Source organism: Cetorhinus maximus, chromosome 19 (assembly GCF_964194155.1).
Source record: "Cetorhinus maximus chromosome 19, sCetMax3.hap1.1, whole genome shotgun sequence".
NCBI classification, from domain to species: domain Eukaryota; kingdom Metazoa; phylum Chordata; class Chondrichthyes; order Lamniformes; family Cetorhinidae; genus Cetorhinus; species Cetorhinus maximus.
The window spans coordinates 10696832-10718548 of NC_135897.1; the positions used below are offsets into that span (position 1 = coordinate 10696832).

The 21717-nt window shown below is 39.7% G+C and overlaps 1 protein-coding gene across 5 annotated transcripts in view; it reads left to right on the forward strand.

The window, feature by feature from the left end:
* wdr33 (WD repeat domain 33) overlaps positions 1-21717 on the forward strand; it is a 118489-nt gene that overhangs the window by 62648 nt on the left and 34124 nt on the right. For 3 of the 5 annotated variants that reach the window (XM_078563477.1, XM_078563481.1, XM_078563478.1), the window contains exons 8-9: positions 17596-17722; positions 19328-19482. In XM_078563477.1, coding sequence (XP_078419603.1) covers positions 17596-17722; positions 19328-19482 — 282 coding nt within the window. Of the gene's footprint in view, positions 1-17595; positions 17723-19284; positions 19483-21717 lie in introns of those variants that run through there. The other 2 variants (XR_013579579.1, XM_078563480.1) reach the window with 2 other exon arrangements.

Here is a 21717-nt window from a genome sequence, read left to right on the forward strand (position 1 = left end):
TTGGCTATGTGCTGAGAGAAGGAAGATGAAAGACATGCTTTGTGCAACTGTTTTTATCAGTCCATGTCACTTTATGCAGAAACATATAGACGAGTACAAGTGAAGAGAAGGCTTTTGAAAAATGCAAAGCTATTAGTCAAAGGGCAATATGTGGTTATTGGAGAGAAAACCATGTTAAAGCAATCCTCAATGTCAAATGGGACTTTAGCGTTATGTAATGCGACTAATATTATTGAGACATCATTTTCAAATCCATTAATTAGGTGCTGGCTCTCAAACTTTCAACAGTAGTCTAGAATCTCGTATTAATGCTTTTGTTTAGCAATGTAAATATAGTAGATACAGGACACACAAATGAAATACATGTCTAAGACTAGCTACCAATCCATTGGAAGTCAAGTATTTGAAATTATGTATATTTTTTGACGTGCATGAATGCACCTTGGCATGAGTGCGGATTTGAATGTTAACCATTTATGCCACTGGTTCGCCCCAAGATTTCCTCAGGACACAGTATGTACACACCATTGTGCTGCAACCTCACTGACACTCTGCAAAAGGGTAGCATTGAAACTTGCCAGAAAATATAAGCCCTGTCCCTCAGTAATCACTACCATGACAGTTGCTGAGCTAGTAAAAAGATCAAATACAGATAACTGATGATACTAAACACTATATCATATCTATCCTTGTGGTAAACCTAGCCTAATCTTTCTAGTACATTTGTTCACTTTTCAGTATCTACAATTCATAGTTATATTATGCCCATGTTGCTGATGAAAGTATGCATGTACCAATTGGATATGATACACGCGAACTTATGAATTAGGAGCAGGAGTACGCCACTTGGCCCTTCAAACCTGCTCCACGATTCAATAAGATCATGGGTGACCTGATTGTAACCTCAATCCATATTCCCACTTACCCCTGATAACCTTTCACTTCCTTGCTTATCATGACTCTATCTAGCTCTGCTTTAAAAATATTCAAAGGCTCTACTTCCATTCCCTTTCAAGGAAGAGAGTTCCTAAGACTCTCGCCTCTCTGAGAGAAATTTCTCTTCATCTGTCTTAAATGGACAACCCCTTATTTTTAAACAGTGACCCCTATTTCTAGATTCTCCCACAAGAGGAAACATCCTCTCCACATCCACCCTATCAAGACCCCTCAAGAACTTATATGTTTCAGTGGTACATGGTCAACTGATGAGTCTATCAGTTACCCTATTTCTGAATGTTGAGTAAGTACATAACACAATAGATGCTGAATGTATGTCCGACACGAGAGGCATACCAGAAAGAAATGATAAAACAACAGTAAAACACTGTGAATGCTGGAAATCTGATATAAAAACAGAAACTTCCGGAAATCCTCAGCAGGTCAGGCAGCATCTGGGGAGTGAGAAACAGAATTAACTGTTAAGTTTGTCAGAACAGCCTTGATAGTAAAACCACAAAAGATCTTTGGCGGATTTTGCAGTTGAAGAAGTTCAGAAATACTTAAGATTTCCAACTTACGTTGGAAAAATTAGAAAGCACTGGTCAAGCAGTGTGATATAATTAATTATGTTCATAACCTATTTATGGGTTACGTGTTCAGCTTCACTTGAGATGTTGGCTGTCCTTCTTTAGTGCCCTGAATATTTCTTTTATATGCTTTAATACTATCTTAGCATGGTAGTGAATGACACCTATATGTATCTCAAATTTTCTCCTTTTTCCCCTGGTATTCTGAAGATTTGATTTGTATTAGGATATTAGTACCATGAGCATTTGCATTTTTCCAGTATAAGTGACCATTAGTCACATGTTAGCTGAGGCAGTACGAGATGGCAGGGCATTTGATTTTGGGTGAATCACAGCCACCTTTGCTCATGCCCTTGTCTGATTTGAACGCTGATGCACTTCTCAGGATGGGATGAATGCTGGATAATGAACAGGGGCAGATTTTGTTCTATGACAGAAGAAGTACATTCCTTCTGGGTACTGATTAGCAACCTGGAACCTTTGTAGTCTGTATGGCTTGGTTTCATGCTGTTGATGCATTTACCCATTTAATCATCATAGGAGGCTTTTTCCTGCATGTAGTATCTACCAGATTATCAGTTTTTTCTTTACAGTGCTGTATGCATCTTACTGAAGACACTGTGGCATTATTGCTGCTTATTTCATTGCTGAGTTCTAACTTCACTATGCACAGTTTAAACCGTGTCCCTTGTAGTATGTTCAGCATAGCTGAGTGCAGTAGTTGCCATGCAGGAGTCCCTAAGCTTCAGTTTTGTGTGACACTACTGTGACCAACTGGTTGGGAGCAAGGTTGCTGCTGTGATTCAGTGAGGTGCTGCTTTTGGGAATGCGTTTATCTTACTGAGGGGACATTGGGGATTCTGCTGTAACTAATATAGACTGGACTATTTTATTAGTCTCCCAAGTTAAATATTTGAAGCATTGACATCAAATAATGTTTGGGGACAACAAATTCCATTGGGGCTGTTCAAAATCTCAATGCTCCTAGATTCAAATCCCAATCCATGTTGAGTTAGCTCACCTCATCCTTGAGTGATATGGTCTTTACTATAGGCCTGTATTCCTTGGTTAGGAAAGAGCAAAGCAAGATTATTCTTAATCACTATGCAAACCACTTGCTAGAGGTGTGCTTGATTATGTGGATGGTGTTTCAGGACTGAATTAGAATCCATTGTGATTCCCTCCTTGACTGATTAGCCTCCTAGCACCTACCTGACTACCATGTAAGGGCAACATATGAATTAGGAGCAGGAGTAGGCCACTCAGCTCCCTGAACCAAGGTACCACAGGACTCGTGGAATCCTGTCTCACCAAGGATTTGGGTTCTTCAGGAGGGGAGAAAATTAACATTAAAAAATTCTTATGACTCTAAAAGATCTTAATGTGTGAGTAATGAATGAAAATTGGCACTGGGGGGCAGTATAACTTTAATTCTTGAACTGTTTGTTCAATTGCCCTGTTATTTTGAATAGACAATGCCATGCCCTCATGTTAACGACCTTACTAAGTATTCAAGAGGCCATTTATATCCTGTGCATGTTATACTGATATCCTTTTATCACATTTCCGACTGAAATGAAAATGGTCCATGTGGTGTAGAGGCCCTGTTGTTTTGTGTATCCAATCAACAGTTTTACATTGCTGCCTACTAGATTTTAAACAACCCATCATCTTTTCCAAGATTTTGTCACTTGTGATTCTTGGCTCTGGGTCTTGTTTGCTTCTTTGGTTCCTCCCTGGTACAACCCCATCAGCTGGGAATTAACCAGAACAAATTCATACCTGACTGTTCAGTGCCTGCCTATGGCCTGGGCTGAATTTAACACAATCCTGTTCAGGAAACCAATTCTGTATAGCACAGAATAAACAAAACTGCATAAACACTTGCTCACTTTGGAATGAAACCATTTAAATTGCCTTTCTTCCACTTTACCTACAGACTATAAAATAAAATCAGGCAACAATTATATTGGCAGTGTACCAACCAGCTACATTTAATGAAACTATAATGTTGTTCCAGACTAGGTTGTTTGCTTGGCAGTGAACCTGATTATTTGCCACTCTATCCCACAATCATGGTGTTGGCAAGTCTGTTTCCAATTAGTTCAGGTCTTATGACTTGGTCACTAATGTGTTTTTTTTTAAGATGATTTTTAGCTTTGATTTTTCAGAATTTTCCTATGCTGCCTACTGTTCTAATAGTGACAGGGTGAGTAGTCACAACGCAGCAAAAGTGCAATCATTGAGTCTGGAAATTGCTGCTCACCTCCTGCATGGAAAAAGGTGGATATTGGGCACCGTGTTATTTTTGCCACCCCTTCCTTTTATTGTTTCCGGACTCTGATTGCTCAGTCCTTTTAAACAATATCTAATGCTTGGCATTGACTATCCTCTTTTTTCAGTTCATGTACAACATAGTGGATTTAGCCCAGAGCTGCTGGATTTTCCTGGCTGCTGTTGGCAGTTACACAATTTTAACACCCAAGGTCTCCTTTGGTGTCAATATTTTCACTCCCCAGCATTCATCGTGTCACTGACTGCATTCCACTTAATACTGCTCAGTTTTAGCGTGTCAAATTGTGTCCTTGCAGGCTGAATACATTTTACTTCGAAGGAAATCGTTACCCTTACCCCCTCATCCCTGTCACAACAGAAAGTCGTGATTGCACTAGATTTCTTACCGTTCCTCTTTAATTTCAAAGATTGCGCCTACAGTTTAAATGAAGTGTGAACACTTTTGGAAGAAAAACGAACTCTCCCAATGCTAGGACATCTTGCATATTTAGAAGTAGAGTTTTGATAGCAAACGTGAATTTTGGACTGATTGGAGATTGGGTTATGAGCAGCCTCTGGATATCCATTGTGAGAAATGGCTTGGTTTGAATCACAGCACAAGTAATCTGTCCTAGTGTACTTTAGTTCTAGCTTTGGGCCTTCATAATTACAACACAGCTGCAGCTATACTGCATATGGAACACAAGCTGTTGTGCATAACACTCTTCTATGGGATGTGGAATGCTATGTGAGAAAGGTACCCAAGCTGGAGCTAAATATAGATCTAAACCAAGTGTAGAATTGTAGAGGAACCAAATCTTTTTCTTATCACTCTCACCAGATCTTGGATTCTGCACATACTCTCTGGCTTCTCACATTCTGATATGTTCTGCATAACTGCAGAAAATGCACTCCCTGACATTGCCCACCAACTTTAATGATTTGGTAAACATGCTTTTAAATCTTTCCTGTTTCCTTTGGATGGAATCCAAGTGAATGATTAAGTTCACTATTTATAGAGCAGTTCTTCCCAAACACTAATCAGATTTTTACTTGCCATTTTTATTTGGATTTTCTGCCTCCTCCTCATACATCCTTGCAAGTATTCTGTTAGACTTATTCCCAGTTACTTGTGCACTGCTAACAGTAGTCAATATTCACCAGTGACTAAATAGAACACCAAAGTTGCAAACTAACTGGATAAAATATGCCTTCCCTGAAGAATTATCTTGAAAATAGAACTTATTTCTGGGAATCATGCTGTGCCTCAACAGATGCTAACAAAATTATAATTATACAGCTTCTTTCACCATTGCTAAAAAAAAGGAGACATGTCTAAGCTTTTCGTCTTGTATTCAAAAGGGCACTTCGCAAGATTACCAATATAAGGGGAAAACAACAAGAGAGCACTCTCGTCACATACAGTATAAATTGTTGTTTTCCCCTTATATTGGTATTCTTGTGAATTGTCCTGATGAGTGCTAGACTAAAAGCTTAGACATGTCTCTTTTTTTCAGCAATACTCAAGTTCTGTACTACTAAATGACTATTTTCTTTCACCATCTTATTTATGTCCCAGACAGCTTAGAGGTCAGTAGACAACACTAATCTTTTAATTTACGAAATTTTCCTTTTTGTATGATTTTAATTTAAAAAATCTTGTAAAACAAGTTTTCATGCTCACCAAAGTAAAAGATTATCAAGGGAATTAAAAATCTTCCTTGTATGGCTCAAGCAAGTACAGGTTTGTTATATTGGAGATAAATTCGAGCTAAAGGTTCATTTTTACTTCAATTGCAGAAGAGCATTCTGGTACATCAGTGACTATTCTCTACACCCACCCTGATAGCACATTATCTACACAGTGTGTATGTAATTTACACCTAGAAACTGGAGATCAAAATTGTCCACACTCACTACACTTGAGGGTCAATAAAACGCAGAGCCTTTCATTCTGTTAAAAACTAAGAAAGCAATGACGTTTGTATCGCACCTTTCACTACCTCGGGATGTTATAAGTGCTTTCCAGCCAATGAAGTACTTCTGAAGTGTAGTCACTATTGTCATGCAGGGGGAACAGCAGCCAATTTGTACATAGAAGGATCCTACAAAGAGCAGTGAGATAAATGACTGGGTAATCTGTTATAAGGACAAGCTTATAAGGCTGTTAAAAAGCATATGGTATCCTTGGCTTCATAAGTAGAGGCAGAGTGCAAAACACTGGAAGGGCCTCAGCTAGAGTATCGTGTCCAATTCTGCGCACCACACATTAAGAATGATGTCAAGGCGTTGGACAGGGTGCAAGCAAAAGAATTTTAACAGAATGATACCAGGGAAGAGGAACTTAATTTAAATAGAGAGACAAGAGAAGTTGGGGTTTTTATCCCTAGAGCAGAAAAGGTTAAGGTGAGAATTAATGTTTTTTCAAATTGTGTGGGGTTTTAATAGAATGAATAAGGAGAAAATGCTTCCGCCAGCATGAGGGTTTAGAAGCAGAGGGCATAGATTTAAGATAATTGACAAAAGTACCAGAGAGGAGATGAGAATTATTTTTTAATGCAGCGAGTTATGTCGTGTCTGAAAGGGTGGTGAAAGCAGCTTCAGTGTAACTTTCAAAAGGTAATTGAATATATATTTGCAATGGAAAACTTTGTGGGGCTCTGGGGAGTGGGAGTAATTTAGAGCCAGCACAGATACAAATGGGACTCTTGCGCTTTATGATTTGTATTTAGGTATTGATTGGCAGATTAATATTGACTAGGACACTGGGAGAACTCCCCTGCTTTTCTTCAAATAGTGCCATAGGATCTTTTACATCCACCTCACCAGGCAGGCAGGGCCTTGGTTTGATGACTCATTCAAAATGCAATATTTCTGATCATGCCACATTCACTCAGTACCACATTGAAGTGCTGGCCTACATCCTACATTATATGCTCAAGTCCCTGGAGTAAGGCGTGAACCCACAATCTTCTGACTCAACCAGAGTGCTACCAATTGAACCATGGCTAATGTTGGTTTGAAAATCATGACCCATTTTTAAAAAAAGAACTTCACTTTCCTGAGATATGAAGTAGTCAACCCTGATGTTTTAATCATGAGTGAAGGGAACGTACTTTCTTCTTATCAGCCTTTCTCCAGCCAATGCCAGGACATTAACACTTAATTTTTGCTCCTTTGTATTTATCAAAGCTTTACAGTTCTGATGGACTTCCCAGCTGTTCAGCTCAATACATTAGGTGAATGAAATTGATTGGGACACCCAAGCTTTTTATCTTCCTGGGCCCCTTGTGCTAAAGCCATGGGACCCAGCAGGCCACATGTGAAATTTAAATCAAAGTCCCCATTAGTTTGCATTGATCTGAAGCTGCCAGTACTAACAGATTTTGTTCTGATTTGGGATTTATTCATTGTGGAAACAGCACTACGAGTGGACTTTCCAAACCTCCAGACCACAAAATTTAACCTGAACGGACCAGCAAGTAGGAAATTGAACAGAAGCGCATGGCCTGTATGCGCACCAGGACTTTTATCCTATGCTATTCTGTTTTCTTATTAATACAATCCAATGACCTCTGTGCCTATTATTTTATTGCTTATTTGTTCCAGCTCCACATCAAAATTAATAGGAGGAGGTGTCAGCTGTGGCTCAGTTCATAGCACCCTCGCCTTTGAATCAGAGGGTTGTGGGTTCATGTCCCACTCCCGGAAACCAAGAACTGTGATTGTACTCAAAAGAGTTGCAATCTGTGACTGTTGATAACTCGAAAGAGTATCAAAATTAATAGGCTATTAACCAAATGGGGAGAACCATTTTAGACACTTAACATAGTGCCAAAGCAATAGTTTATCGATAGTTTCTACCTTGTTCTGGTACCAAACCTGAGTTTGTCAGCAGTTCAGTTTGTTGCTATACATTAGAAGTTTTCTGCAGTTTGTTTTCCTTCAAGGTTGCATTGTGTTAAAAGTCTGTTTCAGTTTAAGTTTCTATCATCAGGTTGCCCAGAGCTTTGCAAAAGTTTTTCTTCTGCCCAAACTACACATGGAAATTTGCAAAATCAGTTGGATTAAATTCATCCATTGACAAATGGCACAAATCAATCCAACTAAGGTGGCTTACCACATGTTGTCGTAGACCTTTTGTGATAGCTACACTTAATGAGTTGCAGACTTCAGCCTATATATAGCTCCATAAACAAGGTTTCAATAGCAGATGCACAATAGCAGAGCCCAGCATCCCTTTTAAGGAAACTATCTCTTTCAGAATGTATTTCACATGAGGCTGGAAAGTTTCAGTGAACACCTGAAGAAGTAAATGGAAATGAACTGGGGAAGCACATTAAATACCCATGGAGGCTAGCAGAACTTTCCTGAAATGATTTCTGTCACAAGGTTGATCATTTGCCTACACTTCAGAGGAAAGAGTTCCTTCAATGTTAATAGGTTAGTTTCACATCTGATTTCAGAATGCAAAGTTAGAGACACCCAAAAATGGCCATTTGTTTCAACAATCCTACTTCTGCTATGGACCATGTATAGCCTGCTTCATCATGAACTCCACCCAATCTGAGAGCAGGTTCGACAATGTTTCTCCTCCCCGCCCAGAAAAAAAACAATGTTGAGGAAAATTTCCAAATATCTGTTACTTTTCCATGGTTTCACCAGAACCCTGGTACAATGAGTATTTGGCATTCTGTATATTTGATGAGATATTTATCCGGTGTAATATTTCTTTTAAAGATTAGTACAGCATTAACTGCCCTGTTTTTTACCATATAACTTGGTTTCATTAGCAAGTTGAATTTTGCTGGAAGTATTCGTCACATCATTTATGCAAAATTTGAAGCAGAGCAAATCCTTCTGGGACTCCATGGGCCACTGCTACTGCCGCGAGGGCTTTTCCCATTAAGTATCACGTGCTTTGTCCTCTAAGCCATTTTTATTCCAGTTAGCAATATTATAATTGATTCCATGACCTTAATCATCATCTACAACTTCTAATGTAAACCTTTGTCGAATGCTTTGTGAAAATTCAAGTTCATCTGTCTCACTTTCATTAGACCAGCCATCTGAAATGTTTCCTTGACTTGGTAGGAGAAACAAATTCCACTGTGACATTTCCATAGTACCAAACTACCTGTTCACCACCTCATTGAAAAGTCTCTGTTGTGCTAGAACATAGATCAACCAGGAACATGTTGTGAGATAACTAATATTTAGAATGTGATTGAATAGTCGACTTCTCCCTCTTTTTTCTTGACCTGGTGATGACTTCTTTTACGGGATGGTTGTTCTTCAGGAGCATGGACCTAAGAGACACAAGTCTTGGCACATTAATGGTCTCAAGTGTTGAGCAGTTTATTTAGCTGCTGTATACTTAATGAACAACCGCTTATTGATGAATTGATGAGAATTGTGCAGAAAGCCTCGCTATCATAGTATTTTGAATAGTCATTTTGGAGAAGCTATTGTTGTTAAGATCTTCTAACCCTTAAGGGTACAGAATGTCATTGTAGATGAGCTGGCCTCAGTGGAAGACTCTTCCTGTCAAACATGGAGTCTGCAGTAACGATGGTTCGGATTATTTTCAGTTAATACAATTACCTGGAATATATGTCACCCATATCTCATGGCCATGCTGCAAAATATGATGTTAACCTAAATTTTATTAGAGCTGTCAGGGTAATTGAGCTATAGAACTAAATAGCCTCTGTCCTGTAAAGACCGATGGTTGGTAGATGCATTTGCCCTCCTGTCTAGGATTTGCAAGATCAGATGACATTGATTAATATCTTGCAGGGTGAGGGCAATTCAGTTGCTGGGTTTTCTTGCTTTGAGCATTTATAGACACCCCACAGATAGAATCTGCTATCACAGCTGTAAAGTTTAAAGTGGCATGGAGCTTCTCAAATTTGACAGCATGGCTCTCATGGCAGCCTTAAGCAACCAGTATTACTGCATCTTCCTCCAGCAAAGTGGTTTGGCTTTCTTTCTGCTGAAAACTATCACCTTAAAAGGGTATAATACTGTGAAGAAAGGTTATTATATTGTCAGCAGCAAGGCTGCAATCTATTAGAGTGAGGTATTCTAGCTATTCCAGTTTACTTACAGTTGAGGGCTTTTCCTTGTAGCTCACTGGGAATCATATTGCCAGCTATGTGCCACTGGTGAGAAATTTCCCTTTTGTTTATTCTTTAATAGGATGTGGCTGTTGCTGATGGGGCCAGAAGTTTTTGAACCTCTGTAGTTTTTTTTGTAGTGGTTTGATACAGCTAAGTAGCCTGCTAGGCTATTTCAGAGAGCTGTCAAGCGCCAACCACATTGTTGACTCCAGACCCACAGCATGTAGGCTAGACCAGGTCAGAACCATAGGTTTCCTTCCCCAAAGGGCATTGATGAACAAGTTGGGGCTTTATAACAATCTATCTGCTTCATGGCCATCTTTACCAGCGCTAACTTTTTAATTCCAAGTTTATTTAATTAACTAAATTCAAATTCACTATTTGCCATGGTGGGATTTGAACTCGTATCACCAGATTATTAATCCAAGCATCTGGATTGCTAGTTTAGTTAAATGATCACTGCTACAATACCGTGTTGAATGCCAATTTGTAATCAATTGACATCCCATTTCATGATTGATATCTGACATTTTTTAAAGCCCAACAGCAATCTGGTTCTTCGAATCTAAGGCTGTTACAGCACAGAAATATATCATTTCACCCATAACATTGCACCAGTACTTTTTAACCCAATCTCCATGCATTTTAGCTTGCAAGGATTAATTGTCTTGTTTTGCACTTGGGTAGGGTAATTATGAGGTAACGTCTGTAATTGTTGCCTTCGAATTTCATTTATCTTATCACGGTGCTGCTTATCTGATTTTGCATACCTCTTCTTTTGAAACATCTATTTTGTTGATCACAGCGCCACAGTATTTTATTTAGAGGGAAGGCAGTTACTTTTTTTGGGAGCAGTATTGTAGGAAATAACTTTTATATTTTTATACTGCCTTCGAGACCAGAATTGGAAGATTGGAAGGTGCATATTGGGACGTAGAGTTGTGTAAGATTACATAAATTGTGTGCATGCGGAGGGCGTGAGGCCATGGAGGGATTTGAACAGATGGATTTTTAGGTCCACACATTGGGAGGGAGAAGCCAATGGCGGTCATTGAGGACAGGAGTAACATAGTGCGGTTAGGATAAGACCAAGTTCTGGAGGGTTAAAGTTTATTTAAGGTAGAGTTGAGGTAGAAGGAATTGGGGACAGGTCAAGTTGGATAGTTACAAAAGGTGGGGATAAAGGTTTTGGTGGTATGGAAGATAAAGACAGGCAGGCAAAGCAATGTGGATAGACTAGATGTGTCGTCTGAAGCTCAGCTCGTGTTTGAGGAGGAAACCAAGGCTCTTTATCACCTGACTTGGCCTGAAAGAGCAGCCAGAAGTGCAAGGAAGCAAGATGGAAGCTGGCACCCAAGGCGCATGGTTTCTGGTAGGAGATGACCTTAGTCTTAAGTAGCAGTGATAAACTCAAGGCTGGTGACAGAACAAAATGATTTGTGTTAATATCATCTGCAAAAACACCCCACACATACAGGGCTTATGCTTTAACTAAACATTGTTGAGTTGATCTGAAGACTTGCACCTTGCCAATTCTCTGAACAAGGTTTAACGGGAAGTCGGAGAATTTTTCATCTCCGGTATTTTGTTTTACTTCTGCGTAGTTCATTTACCTGGGAGGTTGACAGAATGTTAGATTGCCCACCATAGATATGGTTTTCCTTCATTTGAATGTGGTTCATTTCTATTTAGAATTCTTTCTCTCTTCCTGATTATTTTGTGTTCCAACTGCCTATTGTTTAACTCCATCTCTGTTGCTTCCTCTGGTATGATTCTAATCAAGGCCATTAAGCGTATAGAAGGAGCAGGAAAGACTGCTGGGCCAAGATGGCTATTTATGGCACCAAGTGTTTAAAGAGAAATCCCATATGTCCATCCCCATTTTATAGAAGGGTATTAATCTGTAATATCCTTTCTATTCGTACTTGTGTTTTGACAAGTTTACCTGTGCTGATGCATTGTTGTGATGTATACCAAATGGAATTGTGGATTGCAGCCCCAAAATGTGAGGAAAACCCCTGGAACCCCGTGCCGCTAAAAATAAAATTGGTCTAATCAGTTGCTGTATACTAGTGTCTTCTCATATAATGGAAATTGGTCCTGCTGATGTACATTGAGAAGTAGTATATTGAACATCCTTGGCAGAGTTTGATTTCTCCAATAGAAGAGTACTGTAAAGCTCTGACACTGGCATATCCCTTATGGAGTTCCGAAATGGCGCCAGGAGAATAACTATTTCCGGTTTCTCTAATGCAATTTCCTTCCATTCTGATGGCTTTATTTGCAAGCATTCATTGAAAAATAATTCCATGTCTTTATAAGTTTTGGGCAGTCTCCTAACTCAGCTGACATACTTCCAATACTTAATAGTTTGGATGTAAAAATGTAATGCAGCCTGTCTTTAGCCACAGCTCTTAGCACACTTCTTCCTTACCTTTGAACTGAGAGGTGACTAGAATCATCATTAGAAGACCAGACAGTTCGTGTTGCACACTGTTGTAAATCTCATCGCTTTGAAACCTTCTTTTGGCATATTCCTGTTTTGTTGCCAGTTTTCCTCTTTTCTGTATGTATTGGTTCTGTGCCAAGGTGCAGTTCACCACCATCTGGCAACCTTTCGCATCTTACCAACATGTTTTTTAAATTTGTTCCCAGGGTGTGAGTGACGCTGACAAGGTTGCATTTATTGTCGAGTGATTGTTTTACATTTGAGTGGCTTGCTAGGCCAATTCAGAGGGTATTAAAAGTCAACCAGCTGCATACAATATAGCTGTGAATGGTTCCTTTCCCTAAAGGACATTGGCGAACCAGTTTGTTATCCACATCAATACCTCTGGGGCTAGCTGAAAAATTGGCAGATTTCACAACTTGCCATAGTTTGATTTGAAGTCATGACCTCCGGGCTACTAGCCCTGTACCATATGCACTGTATTACCATATCTCACATTCTTTTGTGTCAAGAAATTATTCAGCAGGCAATGGATTAATGTGGAGGCTATTGGCATGCACTTCTACTAAGTATCACTGGCTTCGGTACAGAATTTCTGTTGTCTGACCCAAGAACAGCTAACAGCGCTGACTGGGAATCGGCCCTGGGATCTTCCTAGTCCAGTGATTTGATGCTTGACACCTGGTGTGACCCCAGAGTTAAAATTGTCGGGTTGGTGGTGGGGTGCAGAGGGAAGAGTTGTTGAGCAGGGTGGGAGTTCAAACAGTAGGCATTTGGGCACAAAAAAATAGCTAAGACACCTACCATTTTGCAAGCTCTGTTGGTGTCAGTGATTAGGCCCAGAGCTCATTCGATTAGGCCACACCCACAGGTAACAAAACTGTGCACATTAAAAGGGACCTCACAGTCAATTCCAAGGCTATCAAATCTGAGTCTCTGCTCCACAAATGTCATTGTTGCCTTGGAGCTTGCGACCCCAATTACCTGTCCTGCAACCTGACTGCAGTTCATGAACCACAGTTTGGGAACCCCTATCCTAGCCTATGGCTCAGTTCCTCAGTGGATAAACTCATTAAGTCATCAGGGAAAGGTGCCTGTTACTGCTTTATTTCAGGACATGCCTTCCATTTTTGTGGTCCCAGCAAAATTATGAATGTGTATCAGTGACCTGCTCTGTGTCTTTCGGCCTGTGTCTCACTAACTCCCACTACACGCACATACATATTTTGCTTATGACTTGTTACCAATATACACCTTTTCTACCCACATAGAACCCTACCTTGGTTGACATTTTTTCCTCACTAACTAAAATTAGTATTATCCAGAATAGGAGATCAAATTTTTTAATCAAAATTTACATATTTCAGAATAGCATATTTAAATGTAAATATTGAATAGTCTTTTGTGTCTAAATGTCTTCTTTAAAGCTTTTACTTGACTTTAGCCTCTCTCTAAATCTTGGCCTTGGACTTGGTATCTTTGCTCATGAGTGTAATGCTGTAAACTGAATTTGGATTACATAGCAACTAATTTTTCAGGATTATCAGTACTGGTTAGTCAGTAGCACTGATGGAATATTTTTCTTAAGCTCCTGGCAGTTTATGCTCAGTTTCCTTTTAAAAAATTATTTGAGAAGCTGGAGAACAAATTTCAGACACTTTGAGGTAAAGTTTGCTATCAACTCGTTTTTAAAAAGGACAATGAAGAAAAATGATTAATTACATACTTGTTCTGTCTTCTTTAACTGAGAGTCTTTCCTTATGTTAATAGTTCAATTAAACAAAGTGTTGACTATTAGAAAAGGTAAATGTTTTAATTTCTTACACTTGTGTGTGAGCGGGAAAGAGAGGGAATTCACTTTCATTGTGTGCATTGTGTTTCACCAGTACTAACCTGGTAATCAGTTAAGCTGATTGTCTTTTGAAAAAGAAACCTTTAATTTTCATTCCATTGAAACACAATAGCTGCTGGCACATCCACATGGTGCTGGGCTGTGTAGAGGTTCATAATGCAGTGTCCTGCTCTTCTGAATGGTTAGGTGACTATAAAATAAAAGCAAAAATACTAAACTAAATTCCCACAAATGCCTCTATACTTTCACAGCAGGTAATCCTTACCCTTCTGGGTAGAGAATAAGCTTGCTTCTTGTTCCTACTGGTAAAACATGAGTTTTGCACACTGTCATCATGTTAAATCCTTTGTATTCTATATTTTGTGGTGTGTGTGTGTGAGACCTGTTTGATACTGCCTTTTATTCCACTTATTTCAAATTACATCACAGAAACATTATCCAACTGTTGTTTTAGTCACCTAAAATTTTACTAATTCAAAGTCTCGAACTTGCATTCAAACTTTGTTAAAAATAAACCCCTATTGATTTAGTATAAGACTGACTCTATATTTTATTTAAAAAAAATTAAAACAAGGAACTTTATGATCTAACATGAGCAGCTTCTGTACAAAAGGCCTCAATGAATCATTATCTTGGAATTGTTCCTCTCCTCCACAAAGTCTAGCAGCTCTAGTCCCTCTCAGTCATATTGTGTCTTCGGTAAAACCACAGTTTCATTAACCCCTCACTAACCCCTTGCATCCACTTCTCCAGGCACATTTTTATTGAGAAATATGGTAGGTTTAAGCTGGGGAGAGAATAGAATTGATTGAAACAGGAACTGAGTATAAGTCAACATATAGCTTTTCTACAAAGCACCGATCTCAGCTGTACATCCCTGTACACATCTTCCATCCCTTAGCTATTGGTTTATTCCTTTCTCCTGCAGCACCATTGGTGACTGTTCTTTCAGTTGTCATGTACCAATTCATGGAATTTATTCCATAAATATCTGTCCTGCAAATCTACCCCCTGCTTTAAAAGTCCTTCATTTGTCCCCAATTTCCTGCAAGTCATGTGTTTCATCAGGAGTGTTGTAGAAATACATGCTAATTGAATGATCCAATCTTAAACTGGATTAGAAGGCAAAGAAAAGAGGACAAAAAAAATTTTAAAACTCGAAATTGTCTCGTGTACTAATAACTGAGAGTTATCATAGCAAACATTGAACGCACTTCACAACTTCATAGCTGTGACTCAGTTGGTAGCACCATTGCCTCTGAATCAGATGATTGTAGGTTCAAGACCAAATCAGGGTCTTGAGGACATAATCTAGACTGTTATTCCAGCGCAGTACTAAGGGAGTGCTGTCTTTCAGAAAAGGCTTTAAACCAAGGTTCCATTTTCCCTCTGCAGTAGATGTAAGAAATTGCATGGCATTATTTGAAGAAGGCAGGGGAGTTCTCCCCAGTGTCCTGACCAATATTTAACGCTCAACCAACATCAGTAAAACAGAATATCGCATTGCTGTTTGCAGAAGATTGTTCTGCACAAATTGGCTGGTATGTTTCCTACATTATAAAAGTGACTAAACGTCAAAAGTAACTCATTGGCTGCCCAGGGCTTTCGGCATGCTGACGTTATGAAAGGCAATATAAAAATGCAAGTCTTTCTTTAATGGGAGTGGACTGGAAATCGAAAGAAACTGGGAGTGGTTAGGAAGGATGGCTGGGAGTGTGACCGAAGAGGAAAGTCAGGAGATGGCTTTTGAAGGTGGGGAAAGATGCACAAGAGGAAGGGCTTTGATGCCTGAAGGCTCTGCTACCAATTGTGAAGCACGGAGAGTGAATGAACAAACAGTAGTCTGGGTGTGGAAGAGCAGAGGATGCAAACTCAAAAATAAAAGCTGGAGAAGGTTGAAGAGGTGGGGTGCAGTAAGACCATGCAAATGAGCATAAAGATTTTGAGTTCAACATGCTGGAGAACTGAGAGCCAGTGGAGCATGTCAAAGACTGCAGTGATTGATGAGTGGGGGTTAGATGTGAATGCCAGAATTCTTCTGCTTGAGTTGAAGTTGGTTTATGCTGGAGCTTGGGAGTTCAGGTAGGATGGTGTTGGAAACAGAGAGAGGGCTGGAAGCACTTGATATATTGGACATAGGAAAAGATGGTCTTTTGCTGGACCGGTGTGGGGTTTGAAGCTCAGTTCAGGTGTTGAGCAGGATATCCATATGCACTGTTGTTTTAAGCTTATGCAAATAGCCAATGAGGGAAGTGGAATATTGCATGAGGTTGCACAGTTTCTGTTGCAAGTCGATAAGAGTTGGTGATCTTGCCATGACTTAATTGGAGGAAATACTGGCTCATTCACTTTATGTTGAAAAGGCACAGCACCATGAGCAGCACAGCAACAGCCATGGAGTCAAGGGTGAAAGTAGAAAAGTAAAGCTGCGTGCTTACAGATAATGTCACTGAGAGATGATACGTATTTGACAAATAGAAGGGGGCTAATGGTCAAAAGGGGTATGTTCAGTGATACCTTGTTTCCCTACTCCATATAACCAACCTGTCTTTCACTTATAGACTTCACGCACCTTGTGACCTAATTAAATGAAACATTCATATTATTTCCTGCTTTAAATAACTATCACACAAGATTGCCTTTGGGAATTCTGGTTTCTCAATGAAATTCGTAACTGAGCATACAGATCCTGAGCCTGTGATTAGTGTAGTGAACTCAATTGGACCAGTGGTAGGGGTATTACAGTTAGCCTCTGTACACTTAGATTAAGTGGAAAGAAAGCAAAGAGCACCATTTCCAAAATTGCAGAAGCGAGTTCTCTGCCCACCTGTTGTGCAGTAGGGTGTCAAGTGTTGGGTTGTGTGTGAAATAATGTGTGTTTGCTGTTGAGTGATAAAGTAAGATTATGAACTTCTGAGCTGGGATAAGGTATATATAGTGTTGGTGATATTGGTTGCCAAGCATTTGTGAAGCGGTATGTGTTGGTGAATGTTGGGTTAGAGTTATTTGTTTAGCTGAGTTAGGGATGTAGGGCTGCTGGGTTTGCACGGCTTGTGAAGCACTTGTCTGCATTGCTGAGGGACGAATAGAGTTACTTGCTGAGCTGAGTAAGTGGATATGGGTTGCAGAGTGCTGGGACTTAGCTGCTGAGTGCATTACTTCCATAGAGGGACTGTCCATTGCTTAATTGGTGGGGTTAAAGGAAGTTACAGAAGTGCATTCAAAGGTTGACAAGTCACATGGGCGTTGGCTAATTTCTGATCAAGTGGGCATGTGGGCTTATGAGTGAGTTTGAAAGCACAGTTTAATGATGGGAAGAGTGTAGTGCAGTTTGCTTTGAATAATGTTCAGTTGTGTTTGTGCTCCCACTAGGACATGGTGCTGATGTGAAATGTGTAGACTGGCATCCTACCAAGGGATTGGTTGTGTCAGGAAGTAAAGACAGCCAACAGCCAATCAAATTCTGGGATCCTAAGACGGGTCAGAGTCTTGCAACACTGTAAGTGATGATGGTTCTAATGTAGATAATAACAATTATAATGTCAGAATGGTTTATGATCCATCAAACACATGGGATCAGCTTAATTAACATGTTAGCAGGAAGGAAGTGGTTTTATCAAGGCTGAACAGGCATATCAAGCTCTGGAATCTCAGTTTGCAAAATGAAGTCCAAACTAAGAAAATTTCCAATTCTGCTGGTGTATTATATATCACTTAGGTCTGTTCCAATGGAGTCTGCAGCCCAGTGCCCTATTTATTGATTATTTTTTACTGAGTCAACTAGAGTTATTATAATTCTCAATCCAAAAAAAAAGTCAATTTCAAATCAATTTATATAATTTAGGCCCTGATGGGCATTGTAAGAACTCAAGAAAATCTGTCAGCTCAGACTGCTGCTTAGTTATAGTCATTCTTATATAAGCATCTTGTGATTTTTTTCCTTGAGAAACCTCATAAAAATGTTCCAAAGCAGTAACCTCCTTCTTCCCCTGCATCCCTTCTCTGTGGTTTTGATTGCTACAGTGACTGGGGTGTGAACTGGAGCTCTGAGGAACATATAGTGTGGAGGCAATAGGGCACAGCACCTGATGCAAGAGGAGAGACAGGAGCCCTGGAACCTCATGCTACCCAAGGCAGAATAGAGGAAGTTAAGTTCTGTAGACAGCATGGTGCCTGGGAGAAAGGGCAAACCTCTGCAGATACTACTAGATCCAAGGCCGGTGAAGGGGATGTATGTAGAAGAACAGGAGTGTAGAAAACATAAAGCCTGATGTTGAATCAGAGGAACCCGGCAAACATGGTGTTAGTGGGGCCAACGAGGCAGCCTGGCAGACCTTTATTACCTATAGCAGAGGAGGCTCCCAGAAGGAAGAGTACAATGAAAGGCAAGCTCTAAGGATCCTCTTAAAGTTGGTGGGGGGGGGAAATGGGGAACACTTTTCATCACACAGGGAGGATAGGGTTGTGCTGAATAAGGAAGCTGGGTCCTACAACTGTATCTAATTATGATGGGATAAAGGACATCAAACGGCACAGGCTCCCAGCGATGGGAAGCTTTAATTACGGAGAGAGACCTGAAATGTTGCTGCTACATCTAATGCAGCAGCAAAGGCCAAGAGGAAATTTCTTCAATTTTTTTTTGAATTACAAAGGGAATTCAATTATGTGAGTAGGGAAAGGCTATTTCCTGTAGTCACAGACTCAGTTAAGGAGTTATCAACTTAAAATTTTTCAGTGAGGTGAGATCTTAGGAGAAATTTCCTTATGTAATGAGTTGTAGGAGCTTGGAATGGCTGAAACTGAGACCATTATATCTATCAAGGAAGAATTTGGATAAACATGTGAAGCATTAAAAGAAACAGGGCTTTTGGGAATGTTCCAGTACAGAGCTAGCACAGATACAACGGGGGGGATTGGCCTCCTGTTGTGCTGTAAATGTATCCTTCCTCTATAAGAGAGGAAGTTACAGCAGTGAAAAATCTTAAATTTTGAATTGCCTTGCCAATAATTTGGCATGATGTTTAAATTCAGTGTACTTTGCAATGTTAAATCTGTGTCAAGTTTCAGTAATTCATACCCTGGTGATTGTGACACCTCTCCCCAGTCATGCCCACAAAAACACAGTGATGGAAGTTAAATGGAATCAGAATGGGAACTGGCTTCTCACAGCATCGCGTGATCACCTCTGCAAAATGTTCGACATCCGTAATTTGAAGGAGGAGCTGCAAGTCTTCAGAGGTCACAAAAAAGAGGCGACAGGTCAGTAATCTTTGTCTTTAAATGAAGAGTCTGCGGCCAGGCAGAAATCCTAACGTGACATTTGCTGACATCCTGCCCAGCAACATCATGGAACCAACAAATGTACAGAAATAGTGTGAGGTTGAGATATAAGACCTACCAGAACTAAGCCCCTGCATCATAAGGGTGGCAGAGCATCATTCTTATCTGTTCAACTTCCATATCCAAATTGATAAACTATTATCCAAAGGGGAGAAACCTTGTCCCTTTCGGAGCTTTTGGAGCTGTGCATAAGCCATATAACGTGCATTTCCTTCTTATTCCCCAGATCACAAGATGAGTGAAAGCTATAAATGAAAGATGGTTGGTTAGATGCTAGAATAGGGAACAAAGGTCTCACTGGGCATCTCCCGTTGCTTCCCCACCTTCTATTTTTCACATCTTTCAACCTTATTCTATGTTTGTATGTATAAACAGTATATAAACTATACCTCCCCCATATAAACCTAATTCCCCACACCTCTGTATAAACCTTATTTCTGTCCTTAATGTAAGCCTTATCCCCACCCTATGTATAAACCCTATTCCCGCCCCCTTTATGTAAACCTTATTCTCCACCTTTGTTTATAAACCCTATTCCCAGCCCCCTATATAAACTTTATCCCCACCTCCTGGATATAAATCTAATTCCCACCCCTATATTTAAATCATATTCCATAATACTTATTCCCACACTCCTTTATATAAATCTTATTCTGTGCCCATACATATAAAACTTATTCCTGCCCCCTATAATAACCTTATTGCTGTTCCATATATATACCTTATTCCTCATCCCACCATTAGTAAAACTTATTCCCCCCGTATATAATCCTTTTTAAAGAAACATTTTGCTTCTGTTGACCCATCTACAGATTTTCATACTCAAAACCAGCATAAGTTCCTAACAACTGCATTGCTTCATTTTGAGTTAAAGCTGTATATTTTTCAAAGCTTTTATTGAATTTGTGACCATTTAGGTTGAACTATTATTTTTACTTTAGTTTTTACAACTTTACAGAATCCATGACATCGATTTGTAGTTCTGGAGCACATTTTCTTGTTTTTGTGGTTTAATTTGGTTGGTTGAACCATTGTGTCTTGGCTGAATGAACCTTGGTTTTGGGGAATGGCATCTTGTTGTGCACCCATCCCTCTGATCCTCAATATAAATATCTGTATTGCCCATCAGGAACCTATTACTTCCATAAGCGTGTAGCTTGTGGCAAGCTCAGTAGTATTCCTGACTGAGTTTCAATTTTGATGGAAGGAAATAGTTTTCCCTTAATGTTTTGTAAAAAAAGAGACCTCAAGCTCCACTAAGGATTACATACAGACTGGACCACTTGTTGTAGTGGTCCAAAATAACAGCAGCAGCCGAGCTATATTCCATGCAGTTGTAAAAATCTTAAACAGAATGCTTCAAAGTACACAAGGGCTCCAGCAATAGCTTCTAGTTCACGTTGTGACACATTGAAACTTCAGGACTCTGATGTTGCAATGGTACCTACGAACATGAATAAAAATCCCAAATGTAAATGTCTATCAGTGCAGAACCTTAACGAATGCAGAGTCAGCATTTTCCTCAGTGACTGCACAAGCATTGGTTAGTGCCAATGCAATCAGTAGGACATTGCCAATACAGCATGCAAGGAATTTATGGGGCTTCCAGTAGAACCCTAAGACAGCACAAGGGCTGCCATTGTGCCTCTAATGCTGTCTTACGGAGTAACTGGCATATTTTCAAGAAGAATTATTGTATTATCTGATGGTTCATGACAATATGCAAAGTCTAAAAATAGGTCTATAGAATCCTGATTATCTTAATAATTCAAAATGAATGACTACAATTCATGTGAGCCTTGTTCCAATATCTCTGGAGGTGAATGCTACCATTTGAGCTTTCTGTCAATGCTCGAAACTTGTGCTCATGGCAGAGTGGTAGTTTGCATAGAAAGGCGAAGCCTCCAATGAATTGGAACCTGTAACCTTATACATGCCATGAGCGGGATAGGGCCCCATGTGGCTTATAAGCAGCCCTTAGCCATACTACACTGTGTCAGAAACCTTGTGGAATTCCCACAGTGTTCTGTTCACTCTGAAAGATGGTAAATAACATCTGATTATGTTCAACCTAAAGCTAACACAGGAAGCAGAAAGACACACCAAGTTATTAATACAGATACTGAAGAACACACTAAAGATAGAACCAAACAA